Below are 13697 nucleotides of genomic sequence, written 5' to 3' on the forward strand. Positions count from 1 at the left end.
AGTATGCTTATTAAGTTTGCAGGCGATACCAAGTTGGGAGGGGTTGCGACTACTTTGGAGGATAGGGTCATAATTCAAAATGATCTGGATAAATTGGAGAAATGGTCTGAGGTAATCACGATGAAGTTTAATAAGGACAAACGCAAAGTGCTCCACTTAGGAAGGAACAATCAGTTTCACACATACAGAGTGGGCAAAGACTGTCTAGGAATGACTACAGCAGAAAGGGATCTAGGGGGTATAGTGGACCACAAGCTAAATATGAGTCAGTGTGATGCTGTTGCAAAAAAAGCAAACATGATTCTGGGATGCATTAACAGGTGTGTTGTGAACAAGACACAAGAAGTCATTCTTCCGCCCTACTCTGCACTGGTTAGGCCTCAGCTGGAGTACTGTGTCCAGTTCTGGGCAACGCAGTTCAAAAAAAGATGTGGAGAAACTAGAGAGGGTCCAGAAAAGAGCGACAAGAATGATTAACGGTCTAGAGAATGTTACCTATGAAAAAAGGTTGAAAGAGTTGGGCTTGTTTAGTTTGGAAAAGAGAAGATTGAGGGGGAGACATGATAGCGGTTTTCAGGTATCTAAAAGAGAGTCATAAGGAAGAAGGACACAACTTGTTCTTCTTGGTCTCTGAGGATAGAACAAGAGGCAACGGGCTTAAACTGCAGCAAGGGAGGCTTAGGTTGGACATTAGGAAAAAGTTCCTAACTGTCAGGGCGGTCAAACAGTGGAATAAATTGCCAAGGGAGGTTGTGGAATCTCCATCGCTGGAGATATTTAAGAACAGGTTAGATAGATGTCTATCAGGGATGGTATAGATAGTACTTGGTCCTGCCATTGGGGCAGGGAGCTGGACTCGATGGCCTCTCGAGGTCCCTTCCTGTCCTAGTGTTCTATGATTCACAGGTCTCCACTAGCAGACACTAAATATAGAATCATGGTCTGAATGTAATCCATATAGACCAGGCAGTCAGAGACACCTGTAGTCTCGATTTCACATGAAGGATCAAACAACTCACTATCAGCTCTAGCTGTATAGATATATGCTGTAAAGTAACAGCTTATGACATTAGGTAAAGATACCTAAGAGAAAAGGAAAAAAACCTCACATACTGCATTAAAATTCCCGAAAACTAGAATTCTTATGCATTTAAAAGCAGTGGGGCACTAACCAGAAAGGTAACTTGACCTGGAAATTTAGCAGCTTGACTATATGCTTTAAGCACATTATGCAATATTCAGCAAACTAAAGTCTGGGAGAACTGCTTCCTGGGCTGACTGAGGCAAGAAATTAAGCTAAGGTTAGTATGAAACGATGGTGCTTTCTTTTTACAGAACATGGAGCATTCTGCAGGTGGTACCCTACTAATAGGAAAAAGCAGAGAGGAGGACTGTAGGCTGTAAGAGTGAAGCACAGATGCAGATATAATGGGCAAAATAAACCTTCCCCTACTAGATTCACCCTGTTTCCTTGGGAAGGGGATCCAAAGACGATGAAGCCTCCTGTATCACATCCACCTCAACCACCCAGCGCCTACTCTTGCAAATCTTACATGAGCGCTCCCATTGACTTCTACCAGATTATTAATGTAAGAGTTAACAGAACAGAACCTATAAGCAGTCTCCTCCCATGTAATAAGATACTGGAGCAGTACCAGCTTACACGACACTAGTCTGCTTTAGGTTTCTTGATAGACTGCACAAAAAAAAAGCAGTATTTAAGCAGTGTTTAAATTATAAGTAGTAATTTATCCTTAACCATCTTTCACTGAATTAGAATTTACATCTGGTTCTGTTTTTCAGGACTTATGATTAATTCAGTATCTTAAGATCTTGAGATGAATGAAGTGGTGTTAGTTGAGCACCGCATGACAGATCTAGTTTATGTCTTTATGCAAAACAGTAATTACTCACAACATTGTCAGCCCAGTCTGCTAATACGGTTGCTATGTAGTTAACAGCATTGAGAATGGCACAATATCGGAAGGCTAAAGAAGCTCTAGTCTCTTCCTTCATAACTTGAGTTAACCGTATTCTGAAGTCATCAACTAAGTCTTTTTGTAACTCCAAGAACTGTAATTTTCTAGATGCTGAAGGAAGATTCTTATACCTATCTGAAAAAAAGTTGTAAAAATTTTAATCTGCCAGAGTTAATTAAAACCAAGAACATTTTAAACAAGGTAAATATTGTAATCACACCTGCAAAGAGTTACATGCATGCTTCATTTTGTACCCTGCAAGTAGCCCCAAGTCAGTCAGTCAGTGGGACTACTTAAAAATGTATAAAGTTAAGCACAAGTATAAGTCTCTGCAGAAATGGTGCCTAAATGGTTATTTTAGTTATTTCACTACAGTATTTTGTATTTACTTTATTTTATTTTATCTTATTTACTGAAAACAAACTTGACAAAACAATCTGGTAACACTAGATGGACTTCAGAAGTCTTCTCACAAGATGGGAATACATGTGATACTCAAAAATCACCTGGATATTCACCTGCTCTTAGTCCTGTCCGCCCCCCTCCCCCCAAGTAAAAAGTTTATATTAGCTAGAACCTAAAGTTTTTAGGAATTCATTTCTGGTCACTCAGACATTCTCTGGGCTGAAATGCTCACAAGGGATAACAGGATTTTTTCTCCTACTATTTAATAGTGATACATAAACAAACAATTCAATTTATCTTTTCAAATTTAAATATTTCTAGTGGTAATCAGACGCATCAGGCAATCAGGTAAACAGATGCATCTCTGCAGAAATTAGTACAAATATAGGAGTTTGATCATTATCACTAGATTTAATAAAGTTCAAAAGGAACAAAAACTCCATTTGTTTGTTAAAATGCAAACCACACATTTCTACTCCTTACTCCTTTGATACCTCCCTAAGCATTGACTTTTTATGTAGATTTTCTTGCTGAACTATACAAGTTGAGTTTTTTGAATTATTCAGAAGAATTCATCTTAAGAAAGGTCTCTGATTTTATAAATTACCTGTGATAACTTGTAACAGAGTTGTAAAAGTTTCAGCACAATCCGGGATTTTCATTTCATCTACATCAGTGATATCTTTATATTGCGATACCCAAGCAGCTTCAGATGAAAGTATAGAGTCCATCTTTTGAAGAGCAACTGATAAGAACACAAAAATGTTTAATAATTTAAATATGCATATTTCTTACTTAAAATTGCTTTGGAGAATACATAATCATATGATTTTTAAATAAAATAATCCCAAAATATAAAAAGTAACACTGGTTAAAATAGCAAATTTGCAAGTTGAAACATCAATTGCTTTAGTTAATATGGTTTTTTGATAAGCTAATTTCATAACTTTTAAAGTACTTAATTCCTTTAATGCTACGTTTTTCCTTTACCCAAAAAGGGTAAGAAAATCCCTGTTCTACTTCAGCTGTTCTTATTCTTTACAACATTTACATATTATCATCACTGCTTGAAAATTTACCAATATCTATCCATCCTGAGGATTAAATCTACAAAACAAGGTTGTGCGCTGCTGTGTACTGCAAAGCCACACACCTGCAATTTAATAGGCAAACTTGTGTGTACTTCATTTAAGATTTTTACTCATCTTTTTATCTGTAGCCTACTACACTAATATATCCATCAATGAATTTTAACTGTGTTTCACATAAGGTATTAGCCTTTCATACAGCTAAAACTGTACAATACACTTTTGCAATAAAAAATATTGGACTAATCCTCCCAGAAGTCAAATAATACATTCAAAAAACACTTCAATAACTGTTATTTACTCAGAACTAAACACACAAAAGAAATTAGGTACCTAAATCCCAGTTTTGAGACCAATGCAATCCACAAAACTCCAACTGAAACCCTTTTAGGCATTTAAACTTGCTGAGTGCCTACATTTTTTCAGTAAAATTTCTGCTTTGAGCATGTGTGTTTGCTGCCTCCCAGCAGGCATGCACATGCCCATCTCTCACATTAGTCTTAGAGCTATTCACAAACCAGAGCAAAAGACGTTTCTCCTGTCTAACTTGCCCAAGGGGATCTGGTTGGCAGCTTCTGAGCATACCTGTTGGATTGGGACAGGAGTTTACACAAAAGAACTCCAGGGTGGGGAGACAACAGAAAGGCAGGTATCCATAATAACTTAGTCCACTGGTTCAGCTACTCATCTGTGAGACCACCAGTTCATGCCCCTCCCTGCAAGCAGCAGGGAAGAACAGATCTGAACTGGGATCTGCCACTTCTCCGGTGACAGTCTGAACCCCTGCATTATAGTATATTCTGTTGTAGTGAATTCTTCACTCTCTCCTACTGAAGCTGATACTCTGTGGCATATTTAAAGAGCCAGAGCCAGGGAGAGTGTGCATGCGGCCACATCTGTATAAACATGAGTGGCTCAATAGACTGGTAGTTAGTATTTCCACTCAGGATGTGGCAGATCCAGAATCTACTCCTTCTCATGGTTAAGTATTTAGCTTTTCCACTTTAACAGTAAATTAAAGAGACTCCACCACCACCACCACCAGAATATCCCCTACCTCAAAAGGAAGAGTTGAACCAGGAGTCTTGCACATGCCAGGTGAGTACCCTTATCACTGGCCTAAAAAGTTACAAGGGAGGTGGTTCTCTCATCCTAAACTCTTGCTACAACATCCTAGACACCAAACTCCAAAGAGACTTCCTGGTTGTGAATTTCAGGCAGAAGACAGAAGACTCCCTGCACACTAGTTAGACTCCTGTCTCTGCAAAAGGGACAGGACCTAGCACAAAACCTCAAGTATCTCCCATTCTGGTTTAGGCAGATCCCTTGCCTACCTTGCCCACAACAACATCTCTCCCTGTTCTTGGTATATTAGCCTAACTCAGGCTTTGTGTATTACAGGGTGTGTCTACATGGGCACAAATCTTTGAAATAGCCATGCTAATTGCCATTTTGAAGATTACTAATGAGGCACTGAATTCAATATTCAGTGCCTTACGAGCATTAGGATGCTTCTGGAAATGGCGCTTCGAAAGCGCTGCTTTCGAAAACGCGCGGCTCAGCGCAGCTACACGGGGGTCCTTTTCCAAAGGACCCTGCACCTTTCGAAATCCCCTTATCCCGCTCACTGATCGGAATAAGGGGATTTCAAAAGGTGCAGGGTACTTTCGAAAAGGACCCCTGGGTAGCTGCGTGCTTTTGAAGCGCTGCGGTTGGAAGTATCCTAATGCTAATGAGGCGCTGAACATTCAATTCAGCACCTCATTAGTAATCTTCGAAATGGCAATTAGCATGGCTATTTCGAAGATTTGTGCCCATGTAGACACAGCCGCAAGTGATTTTCCCAGGGACCTAAGACCTTTTCTGAATTCATGTATGCATCTCTTGATTTCCTTATGAGCTTCTTTCACTTGCTCCACTTTCTCTTCCCCTATAATCGATGTCGTTGCACACCTTCCCTATAATGTCCTTTACTTGCTCCCCTGTACTTCTGTTTTCTGTTACTAATTTTTATGGAGTTGAGCAATTTTTTTTCTTTCTACTATTCTTAGCTTTAACTACCCCATCAATTTAAATCCTTTCACCCAGGCACGTTGACAAAGAAAATGGACGTTTTACCTGAGAAATAAACCTAAAAAAACCCCATAGTCCAGAGGCAACAGGCATACCAATTACAGCAGCATTAGCAAGTGCTAATTTAAAAAAACAGGACAGTCTTGTATAAATGATATGGGCCTGACCTAACATCCTTTATTCACGTGACTTATATTAACTTAATGAACTATTTGTATGGAAAGTATTACATGATGAGGCCTTCATATATTCTTCTTTAAACAAAATCAACCATATTAAATCTTACATTTTCTTTCCACAGTTAGCCACCTTTGAAAACAGGTTTCTTCTGATAAAATATGCATGCAACTGGGAAAGCTGCTGAGATACCCATGAACAGCATATAGCTCTCTCTCAAACAGAAGCACCTCATCCACAAGATGACAAAAGAGATTATCGTCATACAACAGGCAAGGGATATCAGTAGCCAGCTTCTCCAAAACCAGCATTACCAGAGCACGGGAAAATTCAAGCTGCAAGGGGGGGGAAAAAAAAAGTCAAAGTAGATAGAAACAGGAAATAAGCATTGATGGTATTTATGCAGCTTTAAAACTCTTTCTAGGTTAACTTTAGCCCTATCACTAATTCAATAAAGTTAATGAAGTTGTGCTTGCTTACACCACAGCTAGAATTTGGCTGTGTATAATTACACACATTTGCTTACCCGTGCACTGATTGAGAAGCCTGCCTTGTCCAATATTGACTGGATTTTATCATCAAGAAACTTAGCATGATTCCCAATCCACATGAGTACCTGGGTTAGGTACCATTCAGGCTTACATAAAAAAGGAAAACACACACCCAATAAGATTAAAGTTAACTTCACTCAAAATACAAGTGAAATGTGAACAGGAGTACAGATTTCACCGACAATACCCACAAACAAATATGTAACACAAAAGGACAATGTTTGAGTTGTTAGTTCCTATCATACTTTATTTTTAAAATGTAACCTTATTACAACATAAAGAGTTAAATTACTAGATGTTTCAATAAATGGTTGATCAACTGTTACAACCATCCATAACACATTCTACTCATGTCCATGTTTGTTCAACACTTAACTATTTATAAATGTAGCAAGTTTACCAAGCATGACCACAAAAATCTTATGAGGGAAAAGAGTTAACCAATGCAGCTTTAAGTTAGATTTTGCTATTTAGAGCAATTTATTTTACAATAGCAGCAAAATTCATAACCAGGGTAGGGGTCTTGGCTGAAGGTGGTGTTGTAGGGGAGAAGTGGAAGAAAAACAAAGGTCACAGATGTGCTTTAAATTGAAAGCATTATCTGTTCTGTCCCAGCCAGTCAAAAATCCCTCAAATGTTTTTTTTCCATGACACTCTTCTATATTTGTGTTCATGTAACATCCCTATGCCAATTACGCAATTATTTACATGGTAAAGTAACCTTTATATATTTGTACCACCTTTAATGCAGTAAGTCCATGTTTCTCAAACTGCAAGCCCTGTGGAGAGCAAGCAGCTCGGGGCTGGGGGGGCGTTGTTGCAGCTAGATTCAGTTTCTCTCTTGCAAAAGTTTGTACGTCTTCGATATCTCAACTGGCAATCCATTGACACTGATCATATGATTACTGACACTCGGGCATGGCTTCCCTCGCAAATGTTCACGTGTCTCCAGTGTCTCCACTGGCAATCTAAATGCCGATCCTGTGATCTCAGATGGTTGGGTTTGGCTTCTTTCGCAAATATTAGTGTGACTGCCAACGCGGTGTAGTTTTTACTAGTACAACGTCTTTAGTAGCCTTTGGAGTGTATGTGAAGTTCCATTCTTTAAATCGATTATTATAAATTTATAAAAACTTGTTACTTTACATTTTTAGCCTTACAACATGGAAAGGTTTCTGTTGGGGCGTAAGCAAAAAGCCAATGACAAATCTGCTGATAAAATTAGGCGTAAATCAAGAAAGTATGACGAAAGTTACCTATCTTTAGGTTTCATGAATATTTATTACTGGAATAGAACAGTCTTAATGTGTTATTTGTCAGAAAACGCTATCCACTGAAAGTATGAAGCAAAGCAAACGAAAACGACATCTGGAAACAAGTCATGCTGACTTAAACCTCGAGATTTTTTCATTTGAAAAAGATTAAGTGAAAAAACAAAATGTGAGTCTAGTTAAATACAAGCGTCCCTTCAAAATCACTTTTAGCTTCTTATCAAGTTGCACACAGAATTGCTTAGTGCAAAAAGCCTCACACATATGGAGAAAATTTAATACTGCCATCAACTATTGATATGGTTACGACTATGCTGGGCAAGTCTTGTGCTAAACAGATTTTAAGCATCCCTTTGTCTAATGAAACTATTTGCTGCCAAATTGCAGATATGGCAGAAGATCTTAATGAGCAACTAATTGAAAAAAAGAAAAGAAGGAAATCATATGCCATTCAGATAGATGAGGCAATGGAGAATGCTAAAGATGCTCATTTAATAACAATTAGATTTGCTTATGGTAAAATAAACGATTTACTCCTCTGTACAGAAATTACAGAGACGAGCAAAGCTGAGGATCTCAGATATAATCGATGGCTTTATGAAGTTAAATCTCTTATAGTGGTCAAACTGCGTGGGCATATACACTGACAGAGCATGCTCTATTGTCAGGCTGTCAGAGGACTTCAAGCATTAATATGCCAAAAATCTCCTGGCGCTGTTTGGACAGACTATACAATTCATAGGCAAGCTCTTGCTTCAAAAAAATGTGGGCCCAGCATTGGAGAATGTTCTACAAGCAACCACAAATGTTGCTGACTATATTAAAACCAGGTCTGTAAAGGCAATGATGTTTGCAAGCTTTTGCAGAAAGATGGGTGCTAAACACACTTCCTTGCTGTTTTACTGTGAGATGAGTATCTCACAGAAACATTTTGACATGTGTTTTCGAACTAAGGAATGAACTCACCAGTACCAAACTGAGGAAAGGCATAGTAGTATACATGTTTATCAAATTATTTGGACTATAAGATGGATAGAAAGCTGGCTTAATAGACAGGCCCAACGGGTAGAAGTCAATGGATCAATATCTGGATGGTGGTAGGTTGCAAGCTAAGTGCCGCAAGGCTTGGTTCTGGGGCTGGTGTTGTTCAACATCTTTATTAATGACCTGGATGAGGTACTGGATTGCACCCTCAGCAAGTTTGCAGATGACACAAAACTAAGGGGAGAGGTAGAATCCAGAGTGACCTGGATAAATTGGAGGATTGGGCCGAAAGAAATCTGATGCAATTCAACAAGGAGAAGCACAGAGTCATGCACCTGGGGCGGAAGAATCCCAAGCATTGTTACAGGCTAGGGACCGACTGGCTAAGCAGCAGTACAGTGGAAAGGGACCTAGGGGTTATGGTGGATGAAAGGCTGGATATGAGTAAACAATGTGCCCTTGAAGCCAAGAAAGCTAATAGCATACTAGGGTGCAGTAGGTGGAGCATTTCAAGCAGATCTTCAAAAGTGGTGGTTCCCCTCTATTCAGCACTGGTGAGGCCACATCTGGAATACTATGTCCAGTTTTGGGCCCCCCCCAGTACAAAAAGGATGTGGATTTGCTGGAGCAGGTTCAGTGGAGGGCAACAAAAATGATTAAGGGGCTGGTGCACAAGACCTATGAGGATAGGCTGAGGAATTTGGGCTTGTTTAATTTACAGTAAAGAAGGCTGAGGAGTGATTTAACAGCAGCTTTCAACTTCCTGAAGGGGAGCGCTAAAGAGGAGGGTGAAAAACTCTTCTCAGTGGTGTCAAATGGCAAGAACAAGGAGTAATGGCCTGAAGTTAGAGGGAGAGATATATGGTGGATATTAGGAAAAACTATTTCACCAGGAGGGTGGTGAAGCATTGGAATGCGTTGCTTAGAGAGGTGGTGGATTCTCCATCTATTGAGGTTTTAAATCCCAGCTTGACATGGTCCTGGCTGGGATGACTTAGTTGGGGTTGATCCTGCTTGAAGCAGGGGGCTGGACTAGATGGCCTCCTGAGGTCCCTTCCAGCCCTATGATTCTATTATTTCAATATGCAATTAGCTATTTAAGTGACACTCAATGAGCTGAACACTCTTAATACCACACTGCAAAGTGGTAGTAATAATATTCTTGAACTCTGATAAATTGAAAGCATTTATTAGGAAAGTTGAACTGTGACAGAGCAAAATGGAAAACTCAAATTTAGACATGTTACTGCTTTCAAGAAATTGTTTTAAAGTAGAAACATTAGTGAAGATGGTGATTTAACTTATTCGAAATTTCAGTTTAAGAACTATTCTCAGGTATGGATACTGAAAAATTTGATTAAGGAACCCATTTGATGCTAAACTTAAAATAGCTGGTACACTCACTATTACAGAGGAGGAGCAAATCATTGACTTCTCTTCTGACACTGCTTTAAAAATAAAATTCTCAACAATGTCTCTGAATTTTGGATCAGCATGAAAATGAGTACAAAGAATTAAGCAAGGCAGCTCTGAACATACTGATCCTATTTGCAATCTTACTTGTGAGGGTCAGGGTTTTCTGCAGTTGCTCCTATAAAAAGGAAATATTGATCAAAAGCAAACGTGGAATGAGAAACAAAAGTGGCTACCCTAACAACGAAACCCAGATTTCAGAAGTTATACAATAAACAAGCTCATCCTTCACATTAAATATGATTCCAAATTTGATATTTTTGTCTATTTCCAATAAAAATGTACTTATCAAAAGCCATTGGCATATTTCTTGTCCAATCCTAATCCAAATAAAATGGTTAGCTTTACTTGTGGAGCAGTGAGGGTGAGGTCACGCAAATTCATTTAGCATTGGGGGGGGGGGGGTGTCACAGTATCAAAGTTTGAGAACCCCTGCAGCAAGTGTTCTGTCTTTTTGAAAAAAGGAACAGACTCCCTAATTTTGCTCTTCACTTGTCTCCCCTTTCATTTGCTCTGTTGCTCTTCCCTGCTGTCACTTGATACCACTTTCCTCATTCCCCTCTCCACTGCACGTCTCTCCTGCTTGATAGGGAAAGACACCAAGAATGGAGCTGACAGAGACTAGTTGCCCTCCATCATCCTTTTATGTAGCATCCTCTGTCACTGGAAACAGCTGGGCTGCTGGCTCCTCCTTGCTTCCATTTACTGGAAACTATGTTTTTAAACACATCCAATGAAAAGCCTGTAGCAGTAATAAAAAAGGAAGCACGCACCATGCAACTAGCCCTTCACAGATCACAAGTGAAATAATCAGGAACCACTGCCAAGGTGAAATGTATTTACAGTTTACCCAAGAAGTCACATGCAACCACAAAGACTAAACCTTAAAATATTGTTACTATAAGCTGTGTACATACAAGCTAAATATCAACTTTTCAGATGCTGATACAGTTGTATTTGGGGCACAAAGAAAAAGGACATTCTTATAGACAATACCTGCATTTTAATCCTAGATCCAAGCAACCAGACTTTCAGGGCACTTAATGAACACGTTTCCAAATTTGGGGACAGGAGGGATTAGTAATCTATAGTTTAATAGAAGGTTTTGTGGGTATTTTAATTAAAATTATATTTTAAACCTAGAGCCTAACATTTGTAAATATAGAAAAATAATGCAAATGTTATCACATAACCAAATTAATTCCCTTGTATACACAAATTTAAGTAGCTACAATGATAAAAGGGGGTTCTCCATGTGGACCAAGAGAAATTAATCCATTCTTCTCAGACTGTGGAGTCTACCCACAGCTGCAGAAGGACCTACCCTCAGTGATCGCCCACCAAAAAATGGGATTTGGCCAGTGTAATGCAGGAATATCTCATTGCCAAGGAGCATGCACAATACTGCGCTCTGCCAAGTGAGGTGTAGGACTGCAGAGGGTCTTCAAGTGCTTTATCACCTCCACGCAGAAACTTCCCAAGTATGAGCCCATGCACAGAGTAGTATTTGGGTCACAACTTTATCAATGCATGTTTTAATTTTACTTTTTTAATATATAAAAGGTTTGTTAGGGGTTTTTTGGTTATTTACTGCAATTACAAGTAAATTAAGAAATGCTCTCATACCTTGCTTAAAACATTAGTTTGTCTATTGCCGGTGAAATGGTATTTGAATCTTTTCTGTAGAGGGTTCAGCATGATTTGCATTGGAAGGATAATAGGTGGTGACGGAGGCAGAGAATACTTTTCTGGCAGTTGTTTTGGTTTGGTTAGTAATTCATCTCTAAGGTTTAAGAGTCAAAGGTAAAATATTTTATTGACAGGAACATTGTTACAGAAGTTCAGAATCTTCTCAACATTATAACCTCAACATATTAGGGGCATCTAAAATGTTGACTCCATTTCTATAGTCACCTTTCTTTACTGACATGTCTACATATACTATAAAATTCTGAAAATGCTGCAGTGAAAATTATTTCTGTATTTAGAATATTTCAACTTTAAACCTGCATTTACTATAAAAGGGTGATTACAACTGACTTGTGATAGCAGCCATCAGGCAGTCAATTTGGTTTAAAAAAAAAGAAAGAAAGAAAGAAAAAGATCAGCTTTTTTCAGGGTTGCCAACACAGATGTGAATTGTCCTACCATCCCAGAGACAAGCACGCAGATTTGTCATTACTATACTGAAACAAACTCAGAATAATGCAAAGAGCTTAAGCCTCTGATTTGTACACAGCCCAGACTGGCAGAGATCACAAGCCGTTTTTATTATGTGAGGGCTGCTCAATAACTTATGTGAAAAATATCAGTGGTCCCAGAGCAGTTCCAGTGAACATGCCACCACAATTTTTAGTTATCTTCCTCATTTTCTCAGAGACGAGCTCACTACAATACTGGTTGGCACAGCACAGCTGCTGCCAAAGTTATACTTTTTCTATTGGCAAAAAACTTTCATTTCTAATACTGTTAATTAAGTACCTTCTATAATATTTTTTTTGTTTTAACAAGAAATATGAAACCCAGAAGCCTACTTCAGCCTTAATGAGAAATGTCCAGATTAACATGATTGACTAATCAGTATGTTGTGTGACTATCACACATTTACTCTTTGGCGTGTGACTCTTAAGTGTGTTCATTATTCTTACCAAAATTCCATGTGAATGGAAGACAATTCAAAAAGGATACGATGTTTGTAATTTCAGAAGCTGAGAAAACAGAGTCTCCAAATTACTGAGTATTTCCACAGCATTAGCCGGTGCAGCAAGACCAAAAACCTGAGACTGTGGTGGCCCAACAAATGGCCAATGAAGGTGCTTTAATATCTCCTCAAAATCACTGTAACAGAAAATACATACATCAACAGGAATCGACAATACAACGTGAAGATGAAAGAACTACAGTGAATTTCCTACCTTGATAGCTTGTCCTTCAGAATTTTATGCCAGAACTTAACAGTAGACCTCACAAAAGAAAGAAGGTGAGAACACGAAGACTCCTGAAGCTTAATATCCAATTCTGCCATGGATGCCAGAGTAGTAGCTGCCTCTGGAACATTGTTGGTCATGAGATACTGCTGAATATTATCACTATAAAATAAAGCAAAATTATGACTAGAATGCACTGGGCAATTTTTAGCAATACTGATACTCATTGCATTTTACTTGTCTTAATCTATATTAAAGGAAAGCAAACGTTTGGGTTCCAAGTTGGCAGATTGGTGACATGGCTGTTGATAGTGTGCACTGCTATATCCCTCGATACCTATGTTCAGGGTGCACCATTGAAAAACCAGAGATGAATGAGCGCTTGATGAGACATTAAGTATTTTTAAATCTGCAGTGCATTTTATTTAAAAAAAAAAAAAAAACCCTTTACATAAAATGTTTTATTCTCACCAAAAATGTAAAAAGAGGTTGACCTGCATAATGCAAATGCTCAAAGACCCTCTTTCAGTATTAGACTTCGTACAGCTACATGCTAAAAAATAGATAATGAAGCTACAGAATTTATATTCAGTCTTAAATACTCCACTATTACAGGTGCATCTTCCCAATTATATAAGCTGCAACCCCTCTCATTCCCATGTCCAAAGTACAGTTGTCACCAAATTCAGTTGCCAATGAAAGCAATGACATATCAAAATGATACAAATTTTCAGTCAGAACCTAAATTAGCAAGAGTTGTAAATCTATA

At 38.5% G+C, this 13697-nt stretch overlaps 1 protein-coding gene across 5 annotated transcripts in view; it reads right to left on the minus strand.

Annotated features, from left to right (window-relative positions):
* RINT1 (RAD50 interactor 1) overlaps positions 1-13697 on the minus strand; it is a 34934-nt gene that overhangs the window by 16345 nt on the left and 4892 nt on the right. For all 5 annotated transcript variants that reach the window (XM_075016625.1, XM_075016616.1, XM_075016651.1 and 2 more), the window contains 7 exons: positions 12917-13090; positions 12690-12839; positions 11628-11784; positions 6249-6359; positions 5832-6057; positions 2992-3129; positions 1915-2114 (listed from right to left, as the gene is read on the minus strand). In XM_075016625.1, coding sequence (XP_074872726.1) covers positions 1915-2114; positions 2992-3129; positions 5832-6057; positions 6249-6359; positions 11628-11784; positions 12690-12839; positions 12917-13090 — 1156 coding nt within the window. The remainder of the gene's footprint in view (positions 1-1914; positions 2115-2991; positions 3130-5831; positions 6058-6248; positions 6360-11627; positions 11785-12689; positions 12840-12916; positions 13091-13697) is intronic.

The sequence above is a fragment of the Carettochelys insculpta genome, chromosome 1 (genome assembly GCF_033958435.1).
Source record: "Carettochelys insculpta isolate YL-2023 chromosome 1, ASM3395843v1, whole genome shotgun sequence".
Classification (NCBI taxonomy): domain Eukaryota; kingdom Metazoa; phylum Chordata; order Testudines; family Carettochelyidae; genus Carettochelys; species Carettochelys insculpta.